This window comes from Cheilinus undulatus, linkage group 23 (assembly GCF_018320785.1).
Source record: "Cheilinus undulatus linkage group 23, ASM1832078v1, whole genome shotgun sequence".
NCBI classification, from domain to species: Eukaryota; Metazoa; Chordata; class Actinopteri; order Labriformes; family Labridae; genus Cheilinus; species Cheilinus undulatus.
This window is the reverse complement of record NC_054887.1, coordinates 25102476-25130053: the sequence shown is the minus strand read 5'-3', so window position 1 is coordinate 25130053 and position 27578 is coordinate 25102476. Positions and strand designations below refer to the sequence as shown.

The following is a 27578-nucleotide window of genomic DNA, read 5'->3' as shown; positions in this document are numbered from 1 at the left end:
TCATTAGTGGCATTTTTATTCTCATCATACTGCCATATTGAATTTTCTGCAAATGGTGTCTTTTATTGTCTCCTTCATCTTCGACACAGATTGTTTTCTCCAAGAGGCTGCTGATTGCATGTAGCTTAATGATAGTGCAGCCCCGTTGTCATCACCTATATTTCATGCTAAGAGGCTGCAGAGTGGATGTGTACAGCGACTTCATTTAAAAGATTGTGTTTCTTTTTTTAAAGGCAGCGGTTTTGGCTCTTAACTTGTTGATCTGCCCTTACCTCTACTGATCAAAGTAACGTAATGATGACTTGCTGTCTTCCTGCGCCTGATTGCGTAGTTCTTCATCTCTTAGATGACATAAAGACAGTCCTGGATGTGCAGATTGCTTCCAATGGGTGCTGAATCGACTGCTTCACGTTCCCCCAAGTGCCTTCAAGATAATGATGCTGTAGCAGCTGAAACATCATCAGTCATAAGAGGAAGTGGCTAATCTAGGCTGGATCTCTCTATCTCATGCGTATACATGGGCATAGGAGCTCCATTGGTCTGCATAGGAAGGTCAGAGTGAAGGTTCAAGCAGACTGAAATTACAACCCCATAATAGACTAAAGGCCACAGTGTGCATCTGATTCAAAGCATTTTGGTGCCTTAAACCAGAGGTTCCCAAACTTTTAAGCCTGTGACCCCCAAAATAACAGCGTCAGAGACCGGGGACCCCCACCTTCCATGGAGGTGGTTATAGTGTAGGATGTTGCATGAAGCATCCTGTACAGATGTACATTTTAGGTAGTTTTTGTGCATTTTATTTACATATAAGCAAAAGTTTCACTTACAAATTAAATTTTGAATTGACATTGAAGTAATTTAAACACTATTTTTACCAAAATGGACACAATTTGCAACTTTATATCATATTAGATTTCTCTGTTATTTTGGAAAGCATCCTGCGACCCCTCTACAGTGTCTCATGACCCCCATGGGCATCCTAACCCCCACTTTGGGAACCAAAACCTGGACTAAAGTTTTAATTATTGCGCACACCATGATAATCAGATAGCTTGAACATGAGTGGTCCTGTTTGCACAGCACTAAAGAGCTTGTTTCACAGCATCACACCTACTCCACAGTTTAAATCGGTTTTCTGATTAAGTTTTAATGTGACAAAGACATGAAGCTTTTTTCTTTGTTTTCAACCATCTTCATGTGTGTTTGGTCCAATTCATGGCTAAAGCTGGCCACACAACATGATTCTACGCTCAATTTTAGACCAAATTGTCCTCCCCTGATGATCTTGGGGGCTTGTCCGGAGCGGAGGCTCATTGCAAACGATTGTTTCCTTACGTTTTTCTGAGCCTTATCAACCTCCAATTTTAGATATCAAATATGTTTGAAATGCAGACAGAAAAGAGCCAATAATTCCAGCAGAAAAAAAAAATAACACAGGATGCTCCAGTATTCAGCAGCTCACAGAAAACACACCCATAATCAAGCCACTTAATCCAACATCTTTGCACTCTGTGACTGGGTTCCACCTGCATTGTAGCAAAATGTTGACAAATGCACATTAGACAGCACAGAGATGTACTCTTGAAGATGAAATAAGCATCATTTGGCCAGAGAGAACCCCTATTTTTTTTTTTTTTTTTTTGCATCAGAATTACATTATTTGAGACTGAGACAATAGCATGAAAGCAACCAGAAATTAGAACTGATTCAAATCTGAGCAAATCTGAAATTTTCTCATGGATGCTGATGTTTAGTTTAATTTTTAATTTTTCAAATTCATGATTTTAAAGATATAGCTGAGTGGAAAACACTGATATTGAAAATTGGAGCAACAACCTGCAGTTCCAAGACTGTCCAGTTGAGGCTGGGTGCAGGCCACTGAAGTCATATAGACACCCATTCAAAAAAAAGACTAATTTTACAGCAAAAAACAATCTGTTTACAGCCTGGTTAATTAAAACACATTTAGTCTGAACAGATCATGAGGTATAGAGTTCTCCCTTGGGGCAAATGTAGTTTTACTAGGAATAATAATAATTACTGATAATAGGAAGGGTTTGAACATAAGAGGATCATTTTGACCATCTTTGCTTGCTTGAATGCAGTCATCACTGCCACATGATTGGCTGTAGATACTGACGTTTCTGAGCAGGTATACCTAATGAAGTAGTTGGTGAGTGCATTGTGAATTACATGGACTAAAGCTGTGGCTGTAGAAAGGATGGAGACCTGGGAAGCGATGAAAGTAAAGATGAGGAAAGGAAAGGAAGAGATGATGGCAAACACGTTACGGTGAATAACAGTAATTCGCCTGTTATAGAAAGAAGCTACGGAGAGGGAGAACAAAACTGGACATGTAAAGGCATCATAGGGAGAAGCTGAACAATATGACGATTTCTGCATGAAGGAGTTAAAGAACAAATCATTGGATATGAAAAAAGACTGCACCTGGCAAAGATGAAAAAGTCTATACCATATGCAAACATCAAAGTGCAGGAAGTGTGGAGAAATTATTGCTTTTCAGGAGCAGTGCTGGACGAGGGGAGAATAACAAGAAGCTGGGAAGCTGGGAAAAGGTGATAATAACTTTATTAAAAGGGAACTTGGAAAATAAAGGCAGCATACCTGGAAATTACCAAGCAATTTATCTGAGATCTCACGTCCATCACGTCATAGAATGTATGATTAATGACAGCTTAATGCAGTTCCTGGAAACATTGTGTTTTCGCTGAGTGCATAAGCTGGTTAAGGAAAGGAAGGAGTGCAATCAATGAGGAAGAAAAGATTCAAAATTGGTTGTAGTGTTTTTAATTGCCTAATCCTATAATAAGTCATGAGAAGAGGGACTTTATCAAACTTCTGCCATGGATGGAAGATATTAAGTCTAAGATAGGCAAAGTTGCCAACTTTGTTATTGAAAATTTGATGCTCCAGGGGAGATTAGTAAGTAACAATTTTCCATTATGATGAATTATGTATTTAAAATATTATGATAAGAAAGCATTTTTAGATAATGTAGCCTATAAATGTTAAAAAGGATTCCAACAAGACTGGATTTGTGAGCTTGGCATCCCAGGAGTGAATTTCTGTAGCTTTTGAAAGATGAAAAATAGACAATAAAGTACTAAATATCAGTGAGACACAAAGACCAGGGCATCATGCAAGCTCAGCCTCAGTAAAGAGTAAGTTTGCTCGGAACTTCTAATATGTATAATTGTTACTCTTAGCTTTAGCTAAAGCTAACATAGCTATGCTGGCTACGTAGTTAATATTACTACATAAGCCAATATAACAAAGTTAGCTTTAGCAAACAGCTAAAGCAACTTTTCTATTCAGTAGTTTATCTAGCTGCTTTGTGAGATTAGCTTTAGCTATGTAGCTCAGTTGTGATTTATTAATGTATCAATGCATGTGTGTTGGATCAGTCACAATGGTGCTAGCGTCCTAACTATTATAAAATATGTGACTTTTCAGACTAACAAGCACAACGATTACATAACTTTAATTTTACTAAATCGATTTATGATCCAAATTCAAGTATTACTTTGCACTGACGTAATATGCGACAGGAGATTGGCTGGCCAGACGCTGACGTCACCACATGTTGCCAGAGGCAAGTCCACTACGGCATTCAATACAGTAGACAAGGACTGTGCACGTTTTAGGAATAAAAAGCCAAAACCCTGTTTTCTATTTCATTTTGTTCATTTATCTATTTAGTTTATGTATTCATTACTTAATGTATTTATTTGGACGTTTGTGACGACCATAGCTACTATCAAGTCTGACATTACTTTCCCAGTGGTTCTGTTTTAAGTTCTGTTCTGTTTTAAGAAAAGGGGTTCACATTTTGAAAAGGGCTTTATTTGTACTAGGGCTGAACGATTTTGGAAAATAATCTAATTGTGATTTTTTTTCCCCCAATATTGCGATTTAATATGCAATTATTTTTTCAGTTCTTCATCTAATGTATTTTCTAGAAAGCAAAAGCAATAAGTCATTCTATCCAGTAACCAACACAATTCTGAAAAAATATCAAATTGTGGTGATTTTGACTCATATTGCAAATTGGATATAAATTGTTGTATTTAAGGGAATGATATTTTTTTACATCATTCTCATATGATAAGAAAAACATACAAAAATGAAGAAAGAAAGGTTTTTTTGTAGATTATTCTAAAATTATGGCACTTGAATGATTGCATATTTAATGTGTATAATCTCTGCTGCAAAAAAAAGGGTTTTAACCTGGTATTTTGACACAAATTTCAGGTTAAAGAAATATTGCACCTTCTGCGATTTGAAAATTGCAGCAAGCCATATTGCAATTTAATCTAATTTGCGATTAACTGCCCAGACCTAATTTGTACAACAATAAATGGATGCAATTGTTTCTTTGTTGCTTTGTTAAGAGTGGTTATTATTGAGGTTAAAAGTTAAATATGGTTATCATGGCTTATTTGTTACAGTGGATCATGATGATGAACTCCCATGGGCTTCCAATTTGGCTGGGCCCCAGAAAGCTCTCCCCTTTACCCCTCTTATGAGCACCCTCGCCTTCAAGTATCCAAAGTAACTCATCACGGTGTTAAACGAACGGGCTGTGTGAGAGCGAACACAACCTGTGGGTGGCAGTAATGCGGCATCGCTGATTGAAACTGCAGTAAAGTCCTCAAACGAAGAAGAAGGCTATCGGAAACACTTCAAGCTTCTAGAAAGGCGGATCCCTCTCAGCTAGTTTGCCACTCAGAACTTCTCTCCAGGCTGTTTTTGTACTGGCCGTTGAAATCCCAAACCCCCCTAAAACAGCTTTCCTGGGTACACATCGAGTTCAGCAGAGTGTTGGGACCGTGCTCGCCGCGACGACAGGAGTAGTTTTCCGGCTTTGACGTTAGCCTGCTAACTTTTAACTCTCTAGCATTTAAGTTGACAACCGCCCTGCAGTGAGAGGGAAGAAGCAGACCTGAGCTAACGCAGGAAGATGTGCGATACTGACTTGAAATGGATATTGCAGACCGGGGACATGGATGAGATCAAAACCCAGCTGGTAACGGTAAGATATATCTGAAATAGTCTGTTATTTCCGAAGCAATAAAATGACTGAAGGTAGATGGCCACCGGTCGGGCTAACGGTAGCTGGAGTTAGGAAATAATAAGTTAGCCAACGTAAGATGGGTGTCATAACGGGGATTTTTTATCACTTTAAATTATTAATAAACACAGATTAAATCATCACGAGTCATTGTGGAGCATAAACATGGAGAATAGACACGAAAGTCTGATGCTATTAGCATCGAAAGCTAGCGACACAGTGCTAGCTCGGTTACCTATAGAAGGAGCAGGTAGTGGGTCAGCGCTTTCTGTCTTTGTTCTAACGGTACATTAGTCATCAGCGAAGCCGTTTAAACGTTTAGGGCTTGTTTTAGCTCTAAAACAAGTTTAAACCAGCTAGTAGGCAGTTTTGTAGCTGCTCTCTTAAGGAAGCAACCTGTTGGTAAGCTAATCAACAGCAGCATCAGCTGTTAGTGATTCATACACAAAGCTAACGGTAGCTAATAACTGATGCCATGCTCGGCTTCAAATTGACGGTACTGTTTATGGATGTCGTGTGTTATTTTATCTGCGTGTCGGTGAAATGTCAGCTCTTCAACCTGCTGTGAGCAAGTCTAGCTAACATTTTAAGGAACTACCCTCCAGACGGGCCAGGCCTCCAGCTAGCCTTGGTGGGCGGGGGTCCCATTAGAGGAGCTTTGAGGCCCGGTCAGAACAAATCCCCGGATACCCACAAGGTAGCCTCCATAATCTTTTTTTGGCAAAGACGGTAAATGTATTTTTCTTCAACTTGGAAGTGCCTGTTATGCCACACGGATTTCACAACACTAGCTCGTAAGCTCCCCTTGTTTTCTGTAGGAAAGTCCACAAGCGTGTTTTTGGTTTGATTGTTAAGAGATCATAAATAACTGCTCAGTTGGACTTAAGAAGTAACGAAGATTGCCAGTATGTAATCATATTACATTAATTTTGCAGTTTGGAGCACATCTGACTGTAATATGCTCTGTTTGTTCATATTTACAGATTTCTCGGTAGAGGTATTGGGGGGGGGGGGTCTTTCACATCAAACATCAATTTCTGCAATTCTGAAAAGATGCAAAACTTATAGAAAATAATATTTTTAAACATACTTTCTTTTGGCCTGTACACATTTTCACCAACAGCTAGAAGGGATGGGCATAAATTAGGGCTAAATAATATGGGGAAAAAGATCAAATTGTGATTTAATACACAACTATTTTTCTTAAGTTCCTCATATTGTGTATTCTTTCTAGTGATGGGTCATGAGCAAAAGCTGTGGCTCTGAGAGCCGATGCTTTGTAGTGAATCAGAAGAGCCAGCTCCCAGTTTTTTTTTTTTTTTTCTTTCACTGCTTAGCTCTCCTAGTGCTCAGCCCCAGCTCTGGTCAGAACTTTGTTTTGATTGGCCAGCATGGCGGCCATGCATAGCATAACAGCTGCAAAAAAGTGTTAAACTGGTGTTTTGACATACATGCATTTCAAGTTAAAGAAACATTGCACCTACTGTGATTTAAAGATTGCAGCAATCAATATTATAATTTCGTCTTGAATTCCCAGCCCGAGCATGAATACTCCAATACTTACAGTGGCCATCATTACTCAACTAATGTTTCAAAATTTGCACTCAGTGCACGTGCTATTGTAACCCTCTGAGATCGACGTCATATACAGCAAGTACACACAGGTTTATCAAAACGCTGAATAACATGCATCGTAATGATTACTATTTTTTGTTGTCCAGAAAGCCCCCTGTTTTGACATGCCTTTGACTCCCATACAGAAGCTTTCAAACTAGCCTATATGTCTCAACACTTAGACCACTAAGGAGATGGCCTGTTCAGCTCATAATGGAGAGAAAGTGAGACAGAGAGTCTGTGATGTGGCCCCCTGTGTCTCTACAGACAGGAAGTGCAAGGACTTTTTTCGTAAATATGATATTTGGAGGACCTGTCTTCAGAGAATGATTGTTTCTTCACTTTTTGATCCCAAAGACATGGGAGAACTAGTTTGTGTAAAAACATCTTTGTTATTATTAAAGAGTATGTTAAGTGAAATCCAAAATGTGTGTCTTAACACTCTAGAAATGTTGGAATATAGTTGGTATAAACATGTGAACACACTGAGGTCTACATGTGACTGAATTTTGGATTTAGACCGTTAGAAAGTTTTCCCCTCCTTCCTGACTGGGTTTAATTTGGGCGGGGCAAATATTTGGGAAATAACCCCACCTCTGTAATGCTACAGTGATATAAAATATAGAGCAGTTCATCTCAGTACAGTCTGTTGTTAGCTGATGTCACTGCCTTCATTGAAAGTTAACAGTCAGTTAAATGCCATCCAACAGCATGAATGCTTTCCTATGTTCAGGTTGCTGCATTTTCTTAAATGTGAAGGGATCATTTTTCTCCTGAGTGGAAAAACTGGGTGTGGAGCAGATTTTTCTGCCTCATTTTTCATGATTTTGAAGCCTAATTTTTATAAACTTACAGGTTTTTTATCGGGCTGACATTTTCAGGGTCTTTAACTGTGTGTCGCACATAAAAACCTTTCAGTTCTAATTGCTGTTTAGTTTTTCCTTTTTTTTTTTAGTCCCTTAACTTTTTAAAATTCAAGTTATATTACTGCAGTACACATTCATGAAGCTCAGATGGTCCTAAAAAGATGTTTTGAGCTTGATTGTGCACCACATGGTTGATGTTTTCCTGCGTTTTTATGACAATAAGTCTAGGTGAGACAAAATGGATTAAAAAATAGCTAAGGGCTCGGAGGGTTATGCTGCAATATTTTAAGTGTTCGCGCATGACACGTTAGCCAGAAGTGTTCAGGCTCATCTAACTACTCAATAAGAAATAATAAAATGCAAGAAAATAATAAGAGGTAAATCCTTTTCAGCCATGGCTCTGGTTTTATTAGCACAGCAGCCATGTAACAGCATCAGCAGCTAACTTACAACGGCTAAGGTGAATCTCAATGCACATGCTAATCAAAAAACGAAACACAGACAGAATAGAGAAGATTGTCCTCCTAATAACAAAAGTCCAACAGGAGCAGCTTCACAAGTCAGGTAGTATGCGGAATTTACCCCATTATTAATGGCAAACATGGTCTAAACCAGGGGTTCTCAACCTTCTCAGCCCACAACCTCCAGAATAAAGGTGCCGGACCCCCAGGGACCCCACTGTGCCTGAAGGTGGTTAAACACAGCCATGCACATTCAAGAATAGTCATGTGCAGACAAGGCCATCTCTAAGGGAGGATAAATGGGAGAGCTGTCTGGGGCCCAGCCAAACTGGAGGCCCATTGAGTTACCAAAATTAGGGGCTGTTGTAAAGATTAACCATGGTAACCATATTTTATCTTAATAGCTGAATAATAACCACTCTTACTAGCTACAACAAATATTTTTTTTGTTAATTTGTGTCATTTTATTTAGCCATCTTAAAAATGTAAATCCCTTGTAAAGTGGGTTAAAAATGGCAAAAAATGCAGAGAAAAGGTGGTGAAATAGGATTTCAAAAGTAGCAGAAATGGGTTAAAAGTGGCAAAAATTAGATTAAAGTGGCAAAAAAGGGTTTAAATTGCACAAAAACGAAAGAGCATTAAAGGTAGTAAGAGGATCACCAGCAGCAGTATTGGCTTTTAAGTGGCTTAAAAGGTGGTGAAATGGAATTAAAATGTGGAAAAAATTGTTTAAACTGGCAAAAATTGTATGGTTGAAACAGAAATTGGCAGAAATGAGTAAATCTGACTTGACAGATAGGGAACTGTGGATAAAATTAGAAAAAATAGCCATAAAAGGTGGTGAAAAAGTATTAAAAAGTGGTAGAAATTTGTTTAAAGTGGCAAAATTTGGCGGTAAAAATGCTGAAAACAGGTTAAAATGTGACGAGATTGGTTTTACATGGCAATAGTCGGCGCAAATTGTGGAAAATTGATTAAAAGTGGCAAATAAAAGTGGTTAAATAGGGCAGAAAAGTTGTTAAAAGGTGTCACAAATAAGTATTTTAAACATTAGAACCTAACAATATTTTGGCACACTTTTCCGCTCCAAAATGAAGTAGCTGTAGCCCAGCATGCTAGCACCAGTGCTGCTGTTGAAACACATTGATGCCATCAATAAATCTCAACTGGAGTGGGCCAATCTACGAGTTTTTCAGGGGCCCAGCCAAATTTGTGGGGAGGTCTACGTTCAGTCTTACTTTTGATGGATTTTTTCAACATTCCTTTGATTGCAGCATAAATCTTTTCAAATTACCATGTTTTTATTTTACATTCAACGGTTTAATGCTCTTCTTTTCATAAAAATTGGTAAGCTACACAGTTGAAAATCATTTTAAAAAGATTGGAGCTGAGGGAATGGACAGCAGCAAGAAGAAGAATGACTGTTATCTTTACAGGAATGCAGCCATAATAAAAATTAGCTGTGTTAATTGCTTGTCAGGCTCATTAGGTCAAAGTGTTTGCTGTGTACAAGGTCTTTTGATAGTTCTGCAAACACTAGATGAATGAAGTTTTTGATTACATTATTATCAAAGCTGTAAGTGTATAAATGAGGACAAGGAGAAGACAGTATTTAGCCTAAGTTTTTCATAATAATACATCAAATTGTAGATCATATCATGTGCCTATTTAACACAAGAACAGACTGTTTTTCCTTGTTGTCCTAGTTTACTTTTCCTCTTAAGATTTGCAGTGAAGCTTTATTGCATTTGCTCAAGTTGCCTCGGGGCAACCAGACAGGTAAGGTAGCTCTGTCATCCCAGGATCAGGTTTTCCATAAGGGGGTCTTTAGTAACAAGATACACCTTTTATGATTCAGGGCCCTCCACATGATTCTATTGTAGTGCTGTTTTCGTCGGCCTTTTTGTCATTTATGAATGAATGTTTTTGTCCCAAGAGCCTTTCTGTGTGTGTAGATGATTTGTTGTCATAAATGTGTCACTAAAGCCACAACTGACAGCAGCAGCTGTGGTTGGCATGTCTTCCTGGGGGTATTTTCACTCAGCACGTACATGTGTTTGTGTGGTAAGGAGACAAAGAGGGGTGGTGGGTGTCTGTTATTTTTTTGGCCACAAAGTTTTATTCTCAGAGTCATATCAGCAGTGAAGTTTCCGCGCCATGTGAACTTGGTGGCCACCTTGTAAAGCATAACCAGTTTGTGACAGCCGTGTATTATTTTATATCAACCCTTTCTAATGTGTCGTCTTCCTCCTCTCCAGGCTGAAGATGTAAACCGGACCCTGGAAAATGGGAGGAAGCCCCTGCACATAGCTGCAGACTGCAATCAGACAGAGGTGGTGTTGTACCTCATTTCTAAGGGAGCAGACATCAATGTGAGTGACGGAATCCAGCTCTTATCGCAGGCTCTTTGCATGAATAACTGTGCCTTTGTTTGCTGCCTTTCATGTTAGTTGTTACACTTCTTGATTGTGTAGAGGGGCTTAAAATCTGCTTTTTTACTGTTTCAGATGATAAAATATGTAATATGAGTAGCACCAGCACAGAGTCGTTTTTGGAGGATAAAGAAGGTTTAACTGTCTTTCAAAATAATCATAATTATGATTATAGCTATAATTCAGCAGCCCCAGTTTCAGCTTTCCTTTATTGATTTCTGGGTTTTATAAGTTTAGCAAACTTCATGTGAGGAAAAAAGTTTTTGTTAACTTTTAGTAACTAGAAATTCTGGAATAAATGAATATCAATAGAGTTGCATTAAATGTTTAACATTTTTTTTGTTAGGAATGCTTAGTATTATTTGCATGATATCAACATCTGCAGATATTAACTTCAAAAGCGGATTATTGGCCTCAGCAGATATGACAATTCCTGCCAATACTACCAGTAAAGTTGGAGTTTCAGGAAAGACCAACAGATCCACACTACATGGAAAGAAGTATTTGGCACCATCTGTTAATTATTGAATTCTGCCATTTTAATCTGACCAGTTGCCACAGGTGTATAAATACAGGCACCTAGCCATGCAGTCTACATTTGCAAACATTTGTGATACAAAACATGTCGCTCTGAATAGCTCAGTGACTTGAAACATGGCACTGTGATGGATACCATCTTTGCAATAAGGCAGTACAGTCAGCTGGTAGTGATTTCAGCCACAGAGCTGAAAATGCAGGTGTTTGAGGAGTTTATGCACTGATCCGATATGGTTTGGTTTAGCTTTATATTTTTCTTCATTTAGCCATGCTAAATATTAGCGCTGTAAACTGGAAGTCAATTCTTCTTCACTGCCAGAAAGCGCGTCATGCACGGGCTACCATTTTTAAAGCAACGAAGAAGAACCAAAAGGACCCACTGCAGTAGCAAAGAATGCTGGCTGCATGTAATTGCGCCAAACTTTCCACAAAAACTTTTCAAAATCTTTGGGAAAGCCTTCTGGCTATTGCTATAGCTGTATCAAATTTTTGTGAGTTGCTTCCACGTCTTAGCAAATCCCAGTAATTCCAAAGCACTCCAGGATATGCACTTTATTCCTCTTCTTTTTAAAGTATTCTGCATTTCTCTCTATGTTTTCACTGGGCTCCACATGTGGCATTAATGCCACTGGCATTGTGTTCTGATGTTGTTTGAACTGAAGTACCATGGCTGTTAAAAGCAGTGTATTATGTGCTATTTTAGCCATCATCCTTTCTCTCACTCAACTATTGTCTCTGCATGCCAGACCACACATTAAGCCTGATTGGCCCCCTGAGCCTCAATAGTCTCTTCTGATGTTGTTGTACTGGATTGATCCGTATCCACTAAAAGGCCACTTAGCCATTCAACTGTATCGACATCTGTAATTCGGATGAAGCTCCTTTGTATCTTGCAGCTTTTTTAAAGGTCTCCCATGCCTACTTTCCTGCTAGGTAGGGTTTATAAATAAAGCTGCATTCATCTTCAGACTTGGAAAAGTCTAACCAAGGCAGACGCAAATACACAACCTAAATAGCTGGTTTTTGTGACAGTAGAGCTGCTTCCCTTTTCTTAAACCATAATTTAGCAAGTTGCATCTCACCCTTGACTGAGTTAATTCACTTTTCAAACAGCTTCATTTCACTTTGTTTTGTTTTTGTGTCCTCCTCATGTTTTTCCTAACTGTTCTCCCTACAGGCTACCGACCGGCACGGATTCACTCCACTGCTCTGCGCCTGTTTCGAGGGTAACTTGAACTGTGTCAAGGTCCTGCTAGAAAAGGTTAGTACTTGGCATCTACATCTGCACACAGAGGTGGCCTCTTGTCCTTCACCCACTAGTGCATACTGATGTGTCAGAGACTGTGCTGATGAGGTAACTTAACACACAAAAGACCCTTTAAAGCAGCCCTGTGGAGGCTGTGCTGGAATGTTCATAGAGCATCACAGTAATGCAGCTGTTCACTTGTTTTGTGTCTGTGTTATTGAGCAGGTTTATTCATAGATGCCTGGACTTTTCCTCCATCTATAGATCTGTCATTCCTCAACTGCTCCTCACTCTAGAACCATCTTAAATGCTACTCTGGTGAGGCAGATAGATGCAGACGTTTGCGTACACAGGCACAGCTGTTTGGAGAGAGACGGCGCGGAGTCAGGCACAGCTGGTATACGCTGTAGAAATGCAGCTGAATAACAAGCATTCTGTAATGAATGTCCAATCAGACCAACAGACATGAAGCAGAAGACAACATAAGATGAAAATAGAAAGTTTGAACATAGTGAGGGATTTTTGTGGTGGGGCGAGGCATTCCTCTTTATGCATGTCTTTTTCGATGCAGTCATGAACAGGTAAATGACAGATCTGGTGTAGACTTCTAGACTTTTGTTTCACCTCAGGACAAATGACCCTGCCTGGAACTGATGCCCATGTGCTCAATCTTTCTGAACCCACAAGGCTCTGATACTCCTCCATGTGTATAATTAGAGCTACTAGCATGTGTAGCCTACAACTTCCTTAATTTACTGGCCTTTGGTTCACAGCTGAATGGTTTTCTACTAGCAAGGTCAAGAACTGCAAAGACTTAGTTCTGGCATAAACACATGGAACAAGCTTGACACCACTCTGGAATTCATTTTTGGTCATGTGACCAGCTCAGAGGCCTGGAGGGCAAAAAGAGTGTAGGTTTGTTAACCCACCATCTGTAAAACAACTCCCCAACATCACTTGACAGCCTCAGAAAAACAGATATTGAGATCAACTGCACATTTTGGGCATTGTGACCAACACAATTGCAATCTCTAAGTACAGCAAACCACACTTTCTCTACTTTAAACAACCACCAGGATGAGAGTCTTCATACTAGTAAATATGGACAGCTCTATGCATTTTTGATGCCCCTGCATTAGTAAAGCTGCTGATTGGATGTGAAGGGCAAGGACTTCACCATGAAAGCATGGGAGTTTGATTAGCTAACAGTAGCTTGTGAAGTTACCCAAGGATACCTTTCAGGATCTTATCAGCTGTCATTTTTCAGTCAATGTTCAAGGGTAATATAAGTAAACAAGTAACGAATATTTTATTACATGGCTGGGAAAAGTTTGCTCTCTTGTTCCCTGGAGGGACAGCGGAGCTTAAAGTATTCTTCCAAAGTCTCCTCTTCTATAGGATGATAGACCCCTTTTCAGACTGGGCACGTATCTCAGCAGTGTCACAACTTGATTTTCATGTTAACAGGTTGGGGCTTTAAGACTGCCTGTGTGAGCGCTGCGTTCCACACATGACAATCTAGGGAATAGAGCACCCTTCTATTTTTTTCTTGCTTTTTCTTGATCCATATTTAACTTGACAGCAGATGTGTATTTCCACATCTGTAGTATTCGCTTTCACTGTGGTTCTTCATGAATCACAAGGCCACAAGCTGCAAAACACTGGTCTAATTCTGTTTCTATATCAGTAGAATATGTCAAATGCGAGATAAACATAGTGCAATTCAACTTCCAGCTTTCAAAGTAAAAGCCCGGATAAGCATTTCTGCGGCAGAACTCACCCTGTTGCTTCAGAGTACTCTCATTCTGAAATTTTCCTGGCTCAGGCTATACAATGAATCCAGTTGCTTTCAGGGGAATTTGATAAAAACGTGAAGAAAGATAGGGCTGTGGCAACAGGGAGAGACAGCCAACACCCAGCATCAGACCTGGTATGAAAGCTGTGATGGTCTAAGACCAAGCGGCAACCTTTGGTCCTGAAAATGAAGCCAGTGCGGAAGTGCTAAAAATTGCAATACAGCGAGTGTCCACTTGAGGCTGTCTGCAACACTGGGAGTCCCGTCTGAACACCTGTTAAAAAGCCGCTTTTTACACTAGAAATAAACTGGTTCAAAAAGCCAAACATGTCTCATTAGCTAATGTCTTCACATACTCTCGTTGCACAGGGGGTGGTGAGTTTTTTTTTTTACCACACTGGCTTAGATTATATTTAAGAAAAACCTCACTGTGCACTGACTGGCACGTCTCATTTGATTGACAGATAGTTTGACAGGCAGAAGCTACGTTTCTGTCAACCAGAATGCTAGCTAGTTAGCTGACAGGAAGTCGAGCTTAGTAGGCGGGCTGTTAGGTTGATCCAAAGTTCAGTTGAGACCGCGATTTCAATATGGATGCTGCCGTGGATTGGCTTCAAGAGCTGCTTGAGTCCACCTATTGTAAACAGACAGCTGATTTCACACAGGGTTTGTCTAATTCTTTCTACAGTCTATGTTCAAGACAGAGCCGATGCACTTAGGAAACGCACCCATTAGAAAAATTCTATTCAAGTACAACCCAGGCTCGTCTCTTCATCGGTTTGTGCATCTAATTAAACAACAATCATCTACTGTTTGAAAGATGAAACAAGTAAAAACATGTACAGTACTGTGCAGAACTTTAAGGCATGTTTGGGATAAAATTCAGGCTGAAGTAAGGTGTAGATGTAGCGAGTAAGCTACCTGAAGGCCCCATCAGGTAGGAAAGAGGATTGACATAACCCTGCTCTGGATATCTTTGAACATTAGCCAGGGCATGGGTGAATAATCTAGTCCGAACCTTTAGGGCAGAGTAAGGGGTGGATGTGGCAAGTAAGCAGAGCCTAGGGTACGTCCAGGTGGGTTGTAGGGTTGCCACGAGCCCCAGCGCCTGAAAACTGTCGGCTTTCACCAGGGGTGGAAAGGCTCAAACGAAAGAGATGCTATCGAGCTTGTGTCAACTTGTGTTAATCTTGACAGTGCCTGCCAAGCCCCCATGATGAATCCTTAGTGCTCTACATGCGTAAAACTTTTGCATATGAGAACTATACCTTATGTAGATGGCATCTGGGACTGTGAACTTGTCTGTTATCTGTAGCAGAAGACAGCCTGTCTTGTCTGCCAAGTGGATGGTTCCATATGTGTCTAACATCATGCCTTAAACTTACAGGGCTTGTTTTGGTCACCTGCAAACTAATATATGGAGAGAGAGATATTCAGAGGTTGACGGTGATGAGCTGCTATCTCTTCCCAGCCAAGCTAAATGAGGCAGTGTAAATGAAAGCTCCTCTATACAGATGTTCATCTTAACTCAACAAAAGTCACTTCATATGGCACTCCGCTCTGAACGTATTCCTGTTGGCATCGGCTGTATTAATCTGACACTTTCATCAACACAACAGCACGCCTCAGCCCTCGCATTCAGAAGCCAACAGAGTCTAGTAAGCAATTGGCCAGCAGCTGGCTACCGCTATCAGCTGGCCGTCAGATCTGCTGGCTCAGAAATACACGGAAAGAAGCAGACAGCGCCAAGAGGAAGAAGATAGCAGTTTACTTCTCTGTAAATTTCCCCCTCTGAAAGTTGCAAGTGTCGACATGCACATTGCTCTGCCTTTTACTCCACACAAACCATTGTCTGAATGCCTGTAGTTTTTGTGTTACAGGCTGTAAGCTGAATAAAATATTGTTGGTAACTTTATAAACTTTTCAAGCTTTTAACTTTCAGCAGTTGTGAATGATGTTTTCATAGTGTATTTTTAGGTTATACCTCAGCTCTAAAAGAGCAAATTTTATTCATATATCAAGTTTAAAGAAAATCACAAGTTGGATTTTAAACCAGCATATGGTCCATTTTAAGTCTCAATTATTGTCTGCAGCCATTTCTCTTTATTTCCCCTGCCACCAGGCGCATATTCACAGCCCTAGTACATCCATATCAAAGCCACAAGCTCTTCTGCAACTGAAATAGGCGGCCATGCAAGTACTACCTCTGCATGAGATACTAAAGCTTTCTGGTTGGATCACAACGACAAAAGCAGCCGTAGCTCATCTCAACAGGGATTACAGCAGAAGGCGAAGATATGGGTGAACCCACAGGTCTGCTCCTCTCATGGCTCCATCCTCATCCAGCAAGGATTAGTGTCCGGATGCAGCCGAAAGGTCATCAGTCACAACAGGGACCAGATCTCAATACATCTACCTCTGGCGTCTCTCAAAACTTGCTCCGTGTCTCAACATGAAATGAATGGATTGTCCAGCAGCCACACCATTGACTGTGCAGCCGCATATCCACTCTGTATGGCAGCACCTGTAGCTCCATGGCCACCGCACTTCTGTGGATAAAAGGATCCCGATGAGGATATTGAATTGTGACTATTCAACTGTCAGACAATCTTGTGTTTGCAAACAGAATGGCTCGGTGCATCATGGGAGGCGACCATTGCCCCCGACTGCATGCTGAGCCGTTGTTGGAAATAAATTATGAAAGATGGCTTTAACCCCAATAGACGACCCACCTGTAGGATTCTGGCTGAGAGTGCTGACTACTGTCTGCAGAGACTGGCCAGTTAATTTAGTGTCAACAGAGAAAGGCCATACACACATGAATACACTTCCTTTTATTTTATGAGGAATTATGTACATGACCATTGAGAAGGAAGAACAACTGTACTACTATGTCAAGTCAGTTCCTATTGTAGCCTTGTTTATTCAACCTAACCCCATAGTGTCTCTATTATGCTGCCTGTGACCTCAATACAAGGAAGAGATTTGTGATTTATTTTGTTAAATTAGTCCACAAAAGTTAGTAAACCATGTAGACTTCATTTCAAGGGCCATTTGATGGCTATAAAGAAAATAATACTCTTCATTTAAAGAATAGATTGATTTTCTTTCTGTATCTGTTACTTGTGTCTCTAGAAAACCTGACCCCTTAAAGGGTTACCGGAAAATCCAGGATATATGAGTTGCATCAGCGTAAGACAAAGTCTAGAATTAAGTTTTAAACCATCCTCCTGGGGCCCTATGAAATTAGTGGTATTTTTCCCAAATTCCGTTGTTTTCTCTGCTTTAATTTTAACTTTACACAGATTCTACAGTCAGGGTGAATGTCCTTTTTTTGTTGGGGAATAAAAAGTCTACTAATTAAATGGCTTTCAGCTTGTAGTGATAGTAGTGAAGTATAGACCTACAGCCTAGAAGAAGAAAAATATGAGATGCATTGCGTGAAAAGGTGGGTGAGGCTTAAAATGTAAATTAGAGAATAAAATGTATGGCTTAAACTTTTTTAAATGTCCAGCTGTTAAAGAGCTAAATGTCCAACTTTCTCAAGACTCAAGCACTCAAGCTGGGCACCCATGTCTGCTTGTTGCTCACCACTAACAAGACACTACAGGAGAAGTCTGAGACTTTTATTAGCAGCTCGTGAGTTTATACTATATGGAACATGGTAATGTTGCATCAGCCTCCACTGTAATGATGTGTTTTGTTTCCATGCCGCATCACAGTCGCTGAAATGCAAGCACCTCTGAGATGGCTCACTCCTTATCAATCTCTGCTCTGGAAAACAGTGCAGTTAACGCTTTGAGCATGGAAAAACACATCCAACTAATCATCAACAATTAAATCTGTTGTCAACAAATGTTGTCATTGAATTCATTGAAAAGGTTGATTCTATTGCATCCCTGCCACAAAGCTGGCTTACCAGTTTACAACTGGTTTAACAGAATCCCACTCTTAACTTTACATGCAGGGTTTTAAAGGACCGAGGAGAAAGGTGTTTCTGGCCAGCCAGGTCCATGTCCCTATGACTACAAGCCCTTTTTGAGTGGTGGTGTAGCAGCTTGCAATACGCAATGAAAGGGTCTGTTGCGGTCTCATGCAGTGGGAGGTTTTGGAGTCAGTACGTGTAGTCATGTCAATGCATCTCAACTTTAATGGTTGCATCTGTACATAGGATGCCGCTAACTTTATAGATGAAAAATTGCTATTATGAGTGTGCCTTATACATTGGATTTTGAAGAATCTAAGAATCTAAGATTAATTTCCAAGCCTACCATATTACTGAGAAGAAATAAGAAATGATTTAATACAGCAACTTAAAAAAAAAAATAGAAACCCTTTGAAGAAGTAATAACATAAAGTAGCATGATTTTAATAACAAAATACTTATGGGGGTTATGTTGATACCCATCCATAGTCATACTTGTGTCTTTAATATTATTTTTTTTAAAAAAGAGAATCTTTTGAGTTTTATATATACATTGTTGACACCTTTTTTATGTTCTGGAACATTGTATAACTGTTTTGGGTTTTTAAGTTTGTGGAAAAAACAGTGCTTTAGAGGGTTCGGTCTCCAAATTAATCAAGTACAGAAAATACGGTAAGCTGCTGCAGTGCTATGATGAACAATTCTTATAATCATAATCATAAAAAATTGAAATCCTTCCTTTTTGTGGTCTTTCTGCAACTCTTTCAAGCTGTACAGTTTTGTTGTGATATTAGCATTTTAAATGATTTGATCAGCTAATATTTGATCAACTGTGCATGGAAGACCTTTCACTTCCATATGTTCCTGGGGTTAATGACAGCCAGTGGCATCACAGTTAAACAGAGCACTAGTTCATATTGGCCCATAATACCAGAAGAGTTTCCTTGAAGACATAATGGGAGTCTATTCTTACTCATTAGGCTGTGTCTCACTTGGCCACAAGCTTCTCTTTCACCAACTAATCTTTGACTGTGAGATGTGCGTGAAAGGTCATTAATCAAGTTGGAGAGAGCTCATTAATGGAGGTGGTGCCAGGAGTATGCCATGAAGCTGGATGGCCATTGGGTATGGTATCACATATGTCCTGAGAGATGGTAACTATATAGGCCAGGCTTTAATTATAGCTCTACCATAAAGGTCTTAAAGGCGTATCAGTCTTTGGCTGGCCCTTGAGAATAATTTTTTGGACTTTACAGGTGTGACGTTACCAGAGGGGATTTCACATCATATATCATGGTATACATTAAGTGATCATCATTTGTTATCTCGATGCCTTGTGAGGCAGCACTGATGGTAGGATCAAGTTATGATGCTGTCTCTAAATAAAGCTTGTAGAGTCAGTCTGAGTATGTTCCTGAACAGCTTACTAATGGCCTCCCAAGAGCTGAAGACATAAAGGAGAGGGAAATAAAGCTTTCCCATTCTTCCTCATCCCCTGAACTCACTAGAGTGTAGAGCAAAATGATTGGTTGCAAGGTACTTGATAGAAATGAGAAAGCAGTTATTGGAAAGGTAAATGGACACAGCAATCCAAATATAGTCTTCAGTCTGGCAAAATGGGCGTAAAACTAGTCATTTCAAAAAATGGTATAGGGCTGGGGTGAAGGATACTGATTTTCCCCAAGAAGCCTTATTTTGGTAAATCTAAGAAAATGCTTGACCTGTTTATCAGCAACCACTTCACACTCATGGAAGTTACAGGTCATAAGTGAGAAATCGCACCCTAATTTTGTGTTGAAATCAAATGTTCTAAAATAATTGATTTGGAGATGCACGGTGCCAATACTAAAGATTACCCAATGAGTTAATTAATACTTTAATTGACTGCTGATACAGATGAAGATGTTTCTTTTTGGTGCAATACTCCCACAATGTCAACATTTTCCCTCATGTTTGATGACTTCTTCTGCTTGTAACAAACGTCTTTTCTGAATTAGAAGTCAAGTGTTTATATTGATGCAAAACGAAGGTTAAATGTTGGCTACTGGCATCAGTTCATGATACTTTATTTGATGATGACCAGTGTCTTTCAAGAGGCTTGATAGTGACTGATACCAATGTTTAAGCAATGCATTGGTGCATCCCTGGTTCGTATGTGAAATGGAGATTAGAACCATCATTTCTGATACTTTGCTGATAATTCAGAAATCGAAGCACTGATTGGCTTTAACAACTCTATGTAAGGCAAATGTTGGCTCAATATCAGATCATTAGCCTCACTTTTATGTCAATACCTGTTCACACAGATAAAGAACTCATCAGTAGATTGTTTGCAGACGATGGCACGTCAAAGTAAAGAACTGAACACGAGAGGCAGGAAGGGATTTCTGCACAGAGAAGCGCTATCAAAAATGCTGAATTTTTTGTACCATTTACAGATGTGCCATATGCTCAAATTGCAAAAATAACAACTTGAGCTACTTTTGAGTAGGGCTGGGCATATCATCGCAAATTAGATAAAATCACAATTTGGCATGCTGCAATTTTCAAATCCCAGACAGTCCAATATGTCTTCAACCTGAAAAGTGTCAAAATACCAGCTTGGTGTTATTCAAGCATTTATTTATTTATTTATTTATTTAACAAAATCCAACTTTTCTTTCTCATGTATTTATTTTTCTTCATCAAAATGAGAATAATATGTGAAATGACCCTTCAATATAGCAAATGGTATCAAAATGGCTATACAAGCCAAAATCGTACTAAGATATCTTTTTTTAAATTGTTTACCTCTAGTTTTACTTATATTGTGCTTGTTGTAATATAGAATGATTTCTTGCTTGTTTGTGGAGCAATGCATAAAATATATTGGAGGAAAAATTGCAATTAGATTATTTTCATAAATTGTTCAGCCTTTTGAGTCTTAAAAGTAGTGACATACTCAGGAAATAAAGTTCAGACATGGATCAAAAGCCCCCATCAGACAAGGTTTCTGTATGGTCTGTTTCCACAAAGTAATCCAGTTTGGTTCAGTACAGTTTTGACTGTTTTCACTGCTGGTGTTCATCCAGCCTTGCTTGATGTACTCACCAGACCAGATCATTTAGCTCAGCACAGTAAGACGAACTGGTTTTGGACCTTTGGCACCAGTTTGGCTTTTTAAATGATAGAAATGTATGGGTGCTTTCACACCACTGTAGTTTGGTCTGAACCAATACAGCAGTTGTGAAATGAACCGGTCTGAACCAACAGCCAGACCTTGGACCAACCAAAAGAGGTGTCCTCGGTCCAGACTAAACTGAACAACGACAAACAGTGTAAGTTGCAAACAACTTATAGATTGCTGCTCGTGGCAGCTGGTATGTCGAAAGTGCAGATAACTTTCCGCCTTGTTTTCGCTGTCTACACGGACTTTCTTTTGCAAAACCTGCTGCCATCTAACCGGTCAAAGCTTGCACTACAAATTGAAACCAACCATGGTGATACTCCAGACCCTTGTGTACAGATTTTTCATTTTTATGTAGCAGCAGTGTTGATCCTTTAAAACCTGTAATTGTTACTCCCAGTATTTCTAACTTTTTCTGTATCGTTGCTCTTGTGAGAAATTAACTGTAGCTTAAGCCACGGTCATCTATGGTTCAATGAAAACCTTCCGTTAATGGATGTTGGGTCACCAGTTCAAATGTTGCACTGCTGGAGTGTTGACAGGTGCACACTCTCTACAAAGGCAAAGTCTTAGTTTTTCATCTCGTTACCAATTAGAGATGCAGATCTGACAGGTTACCAGCTAAGCTCTGGTAAATCTCTAGCTCTGGATGCGCTCTGTTGCTCCCCTGGCATGGAATTTGCACCCAGACAAACCTCCTCATACTGCTGGGCACTTGAAGTAGGGCACATTGTTTCTGATGCCCTGCTTCTCCACGCAACAATGGACTCTTTCTGCCTTGGTTCTGTAAGCCCTTTGCTAAGAGGCTAAAGTTGGCAGGCCAAACAAAGACAAGTCTCTTTCCCTCTCTACTTTCCCCTCCGTTCCTCTGTTAGCCATTAAATCTGTCGTCACTACATGTGCATTCGACATATTGTCCATCTGACTGTCTTGCTTTTTCTCTGTTTGTGTTTGGTCCTAAGTAATCCAATGATTGTGTCCACTCCCATCTCTGTCACATTCATTCTTTTATCCCTTAAAGCTCAAATTGATTTGTGCTGTGGCGTCTGGGACTTTGGTTTACATGTGCTGCCAGGATAAAGACAGGCTGACAGGCAAGTTATCAGTGGCAGTTTGAGAAAAGTAAGTGACAAAAGTTGTACTGTTGAAGTTTTGTTGTATACCAGGCCTCCAAGAGGTCTGTGGTCATAGACGACAGTTTTATCAAGTGACAAGCTATAGAGTGAACAATTTACTGGTGTGTAGTAAAGGCACTCACCATCAACATCCACTGATGAGCACTGTTAGCTAACAATAGTGGATTGTTGATGGTCCTGTCGTGGCATTTTCAAACTCAGAAAGTTAATTTAACATCAGGCAGGCAGTTCAGAAACTTGAAGACCTTTATATATATATTTAATGGCCCATTTGGGAACAAAGCCTATCTTGACAGCCGACTAAATGCTAGTCTCTGTTCATCAAACTACAATAGCTCTCATTAAAGGTCTGAACTAATTTATGAGCGGCGCTTATAGATATTATGAGTCATATATTAAACCTACAGCTCCATGATGATTCACTAATGTGTCACAGTGAACTTAATAATGGTCTGTTGGTTTCTGCATATGTGAACTGAAAATATTCACAAAGTTTTAGAGGAGACTACCCATGAAATCTTCCTCATTTCCCTTATTGTGCACCTCAGAGGGAAACTTCCCCCTCTGGACATGGGAACAGAGGGGTATCAGAGGGCAAGACATAAGGATGCAAAAAAACGTCATGCAAAACTTTGGCATCTGCCACTATTCCAATAGTTCTGGGATTTGTATCAAGATTTCCAGCCGGATATCACTGAATGAGAGTTAAGGAGTAAGGATGTTCCTTAGTGTCTATTTTGCTCATTTACGCTCATTTCTATCAACGCTCATCTAAATTTTGTGTAACCGACTAGTTTTTTTTTAAAGATTATTTTGGGCTTTTCATGACTTTATTCGATAGAGTAGGACAGTGGATAGAGTAGGAAATGGGAGAGAGAGTGGGCAGAGACGTGTGGTAAAGGGCCACAGGCCTGTTTCGAACCCGGGCCACCCGCATACATGGGTAGCGCTTTAGACCGCTAGGCCATCTGTACCCCTGTGGCCTCTTTTAACTTCAGGTGACTAGGTATACGTGAGTTCAACCCTCAACAGCCAACATACCGCTTTATTTTCATTTACTACTTTACAAAACTGTCGTACCACGCTGTTCCTTTTACATGCTAACTGCTAAGCTACCGCTGAGCTTCTCATATTTTTACATTCAGTGAAGTGCCAGAAAGGAAGGCAGTGACCATTAACTGAAGCTACAGTGGCCTCTAGAGATGGGAGGTTTACTACAGTTTGAAAGAGCATCATAGACAGGGATTTCAAGCCCATGTTTATAAAAAATTGATAGGTAAGTTCAACCGAGTTGTAAATCCTGCGCTGGCTAATTTGATAAATGCATTTAACTGTTTTACCCATAAATTGTGCACATTCCTAGTAAAGAGTGGTACTTATTTATAGGATGAGTATTGAAGTCAGGAACCAATGTAGTGCCAGTACCAGTACATCCGTTACCTACCGTACCGAATTACAAGATAGATTTTGGTGCTTCATTTCGGTACCCCACCACCCTAACACTCCAGGAAGGCACAAAATATGCTAAGAAGTCATGCCTGTTTGCTCTACTTGTGTGTTCTGTTGGCATCTTTATGATACCGAGACAGATTTTATTGAGTGGGTGACTTTTATAACACTGTCTTTCCTCTTTAAAAGTATCGATTCAGGCACCATTTAGGCACTGGTGTCAGGATAAAAACCAAAGGATTCCAAACTCAACTTCAAAAGTGTCATATTCCTAGGTTGGTGTATACAAATCTGATTGATCATAAATGTGAATTGCATCAAGTCAACTAGTCCAAAACCTGGGTCCCAACAAGAAGGTTGAGTTCCAAAAAAGAAGTTGCAAGGCCATTTTTAGTGGGTACTGAAAGTATATATGTTGCAAAAAGTCTTTGATGTGCTTTTATTTTGAAGGATATGACTCATCTCTTTGTTCCATCTTTTCTTTTGTTCCATGTCAAGTCCAAACTGCCTATTTTCCATTAAAATATTCGGTTATGATTGAAAATGTGATTATTTTTGGTCTTGATTAGGGATGGGAATCAAGAACCAGTTCAAGCTGAGAACTGGTCCCATTTTATTCAGTCCATCAACATCATTTACATTTCATCTTAATGATCCCCTTTTTAAAGCCTTACATCCACGTGCCTTGAATAACACGCTCTCACAAGAGGCATTCAGCAAAGGGAACAAGAACAGAGAAGTTGAGGAAGAAAAACTCCAAGGAACTCCAAGGGAAATTTTCAGAACAGCACACAATTATCACCTGCCCAATAAAAGTTTCTCCATGTGCTGCTACTCTGCCACTTAAAGTGACTCCTCCTTGCCCTTTTGTTTGAAAATGATACTTAAAGAGGCTATAGATTGAGGTCACGGCTCATCACCTTAACCCTCAGTTGTGGAGTTGGCACCACACTGTGTTATGGACTTAACGCATCCTCTGAGTATATTTAATATTCATGTCCTCTCTCCTCCACAGGGAGCTGACAAAGACATAAAAGCACCGAATGGCGTCTGTGCCTTGGAAGCTGCATCTGAGTGCGAAGCCATAAAGGCTCTGCTCAAGTGAGACAGCGCGGTGTGGGAGGTGGCCGGACAGGTGGGTGAACGAACGGACAGATGGATGCAGTGGTCCCCTGATACAAGATGGACTTGGCCCTTTTTACCCCTATCAGCCTCTGTCTTTACACTGCTTTTGTCTGTTTGTTGGAGGTCATTTTGTCTGTCTGGTGATTTTCCTTCACTCTGTTGTTTCTTTTTTTTTTTTTTTTTTTTTTTTCAGTTTTTTCTGGGATAGGATTTCCTCTTCTTTTGGCCTCTGTCTGTAGCTCTTTAACAGACTTGTCAATTATGTCTCCCTTAGGGACCAAACACTTGGGGGAGCGCTCTCGCACCTGGATCCTAGACCACTGCTCAGACTAGAGAATCACTCTGTAACGTAAAAGCAAAGCTAGCACTTAATTACACATTTGACGTTTGCTGTTCTCTCTTTAAACTGTAAAGAAATCAAATGAAAATAGATCGTAGTGTGTTGACATTTTTTTACAAAATCATAAGCATTGTTCGGCCAGGGCTTACTCTCATGAACAGGAATTGCACTGTATTATACTAAATAGTTAAAAGAAAGGTTGTAAAGTTGCATAAACCTTTCATTACGTGTGGCCTCTTCCCCTTACCTTGATTTCTTTTTGTAATCGACCAAACTGTCCTTCCAATCCAATCGTGAAACTTTGGAATAAGTGGGTTAAGAGCGGTCCAGAGGTTAGAATTTCTTTTGTACTCGGCATATCACTTACATATCAGACAGTGTTTTTTGAGAAATTATACGTTGGTAACTCATTAAAGTTATTCTGTAGACCAATCACCATGCTGGCTAACTAGAAAGACTTGAATGTTGCCGTTTTAAAAATGTGTTACTGATTCCCTTTTTCAAACATTGCTTAATAGAATAAAGAATTTTAAGATGTGTTCATTTGTCCTCCCTGGAGTAAAATTCAGAGCAAAAAAATCCCCTTTTTTGTTGCATCTTCTCTGTGTGTATTTTGTAATTCATGGCCTCAGAGGGCTCCCTGTGTGATGGGTTAGTTAAGAGTGGATGATGGGGTGGGGGTGTTAGCACGCCACTCACATTGGTTGTGGTTGGAAGCCCGGCCTGTTTTGCTGCATGTCAAATTTGCCTCTGCTTTTTTCGCTATGACATGGTTGCTGGTCCTCTCTTGGTTGCTTTCAATGACTTACTACAATGTACCGGACAAAAATAGATGCTCTTGCTGACTTTGTTGTGACAAAAAGTCTGTAAAAACAAATAAAAATACCTATAAAAAATAAGTTTGTCATGTCGTCTCTTCTATAACCAAATGACAGAAAAGGTAAGTGGTGAAAACTGGTGAAAAAAAAGCCATCCAAACCTACCTGGTCTCCTTTTTAAATCATGAATTGACTGTGATTAGCCACATTTTTGGGGAAGCTTAGTTCAATTTCACTAGCCACATCAAAGTCTGACATCTGTATCAAGAAATCCCCTTAAATAGAACCTGTCTGACAAAGTAAAGCAGGCTACGAGATCTCCAAAAACAACACACATGCCGTCGAAACATTCAAATACAGATTAGAAACTAAGTCATTCATATCTATCAGCCTGGAAAGGGTTACAGCCATTTCTATGGCATTGGGACCCCAGCAAACCATGTTGAGAGCCATTATCCACAAATGTGGAAAACTTGGAGCAGTGGTAAACCTTCCCAGGAGTTTCTGACCTACCAAATTTACACCAAAAGTTATCAGCAACACCTCCAGGAGGTCACAAAAGAACCCAGAACAATCCTGAAGGAAAATGTTCGGCCATTAATCTGGGACTCCAAGCTCAAACACACTTGGTTTAAGCAGCAGGACAACTTATCCTAACACCCCAGCAAGTCTGACTCTGAATGACTAATAAAAAAAAAAAGAATAGGGAAGGGTTTGGAGTGGCCTAGTCGAAGTCCAGACTTAATACTAATTCAGATGCTGTGGCATGACCTCCTACAGGCCATTCATGCTCGAAAACCCTCCAATGTGGCTGAGTCAAAAATTCTGTAAGGAAGAGTGGGCTAAAATTCCTCCACAGCAATGTGAAAGACTTAAGACTCAGGGTTTCGCAACCAATTATTAGGTTTAGGGGGCGATTACTTTTTCCACATGGGGCCAGGTAGGTTCAGATGGCTTTTTCCCTTAATAAATGAAATCAGAATTTAAAAGCAGTATTGTGTATTTACTCAGGTCAGTTTGTCTAATATGATAATGTCTTTAGTGGAAACCTTTCAGTGTGACAAATATGCAAAGAAAAAGACAAGGGGGGGGGATCCTTTACACAGCACTATAATACACTATGATTCCTTTATTTCAAAAAGTCACGAAAGAAGTAGGCTTAATTCATATTATGGACATTTTTATTTTCTCTTCATACCTTTTAAAAAACTGTTGGACTTACAGAGCTGTTTGCTAATCCTTGTCAGCAGTCTGGGTTCCTCTGTTGGGGCTGATAAGGGCATTCCCTTCATGAAACTAAAAATCATACTCTTAAGCAACATTTTAGATAGACAAATGTTAAAGCAGATATGTTTCAATAAGGCTAAATCAGTAACGATCCTTGATGATGACTTTCTGCTGTCATCTGGACACTAGTTGTGCACCCGTGCCAAAAAGTCTATATCCACCCCAAGCTTGTCAGCCAATTATATCAGCAGCAGTACAGAGATCTGTTGGAGAGAGCGTAACAAGAAAGATGGACAGAACTTTTACTTAATTAAAAGTCAGACAACTTCCTGTGAATATTTGACCATCT

At 39.8% G+C, this 27578-nt stretch overlaps 1 protein-coding gene across 2 annotated transcripts; it reads left to right on the top strand.

The window, feature by feature from the left end:
• The first annotated feature begins 4697 nt into the window (after positions 1-4697).
• On the top strand, positions 4698-26083 carry mtpn (myotrophin). Of its 2 annotated transcripts, XM_041780606.1 has the most exons (5): positions 4698-5053; positions 10292-10405; positions 12180-12263; positions 24735-24854; positions 25119-26083. In XM_041780606.1, the coding sequence occupies exons 1-4, from the start codon at positions 4982-4984 to the stop codon at positions 24822-24824; spliced, it is 360 nt and encodes a 119-aa protein (XP_041636540.1). In that variant the 5' UTR covers positions 4698-4981; the 3' UTR covers positions 24825-24854; positions 25119-26083. The 2 variants fall into 2 exon arrangements, with proteins under 2 accessions (XP_041636540.1, XP_041636539.1); XM_041780605.1 differs by having other exon boundaries at positions 24735-26083.
• Positions 26084-27578: the final 1495 nt, after the last annotated feature.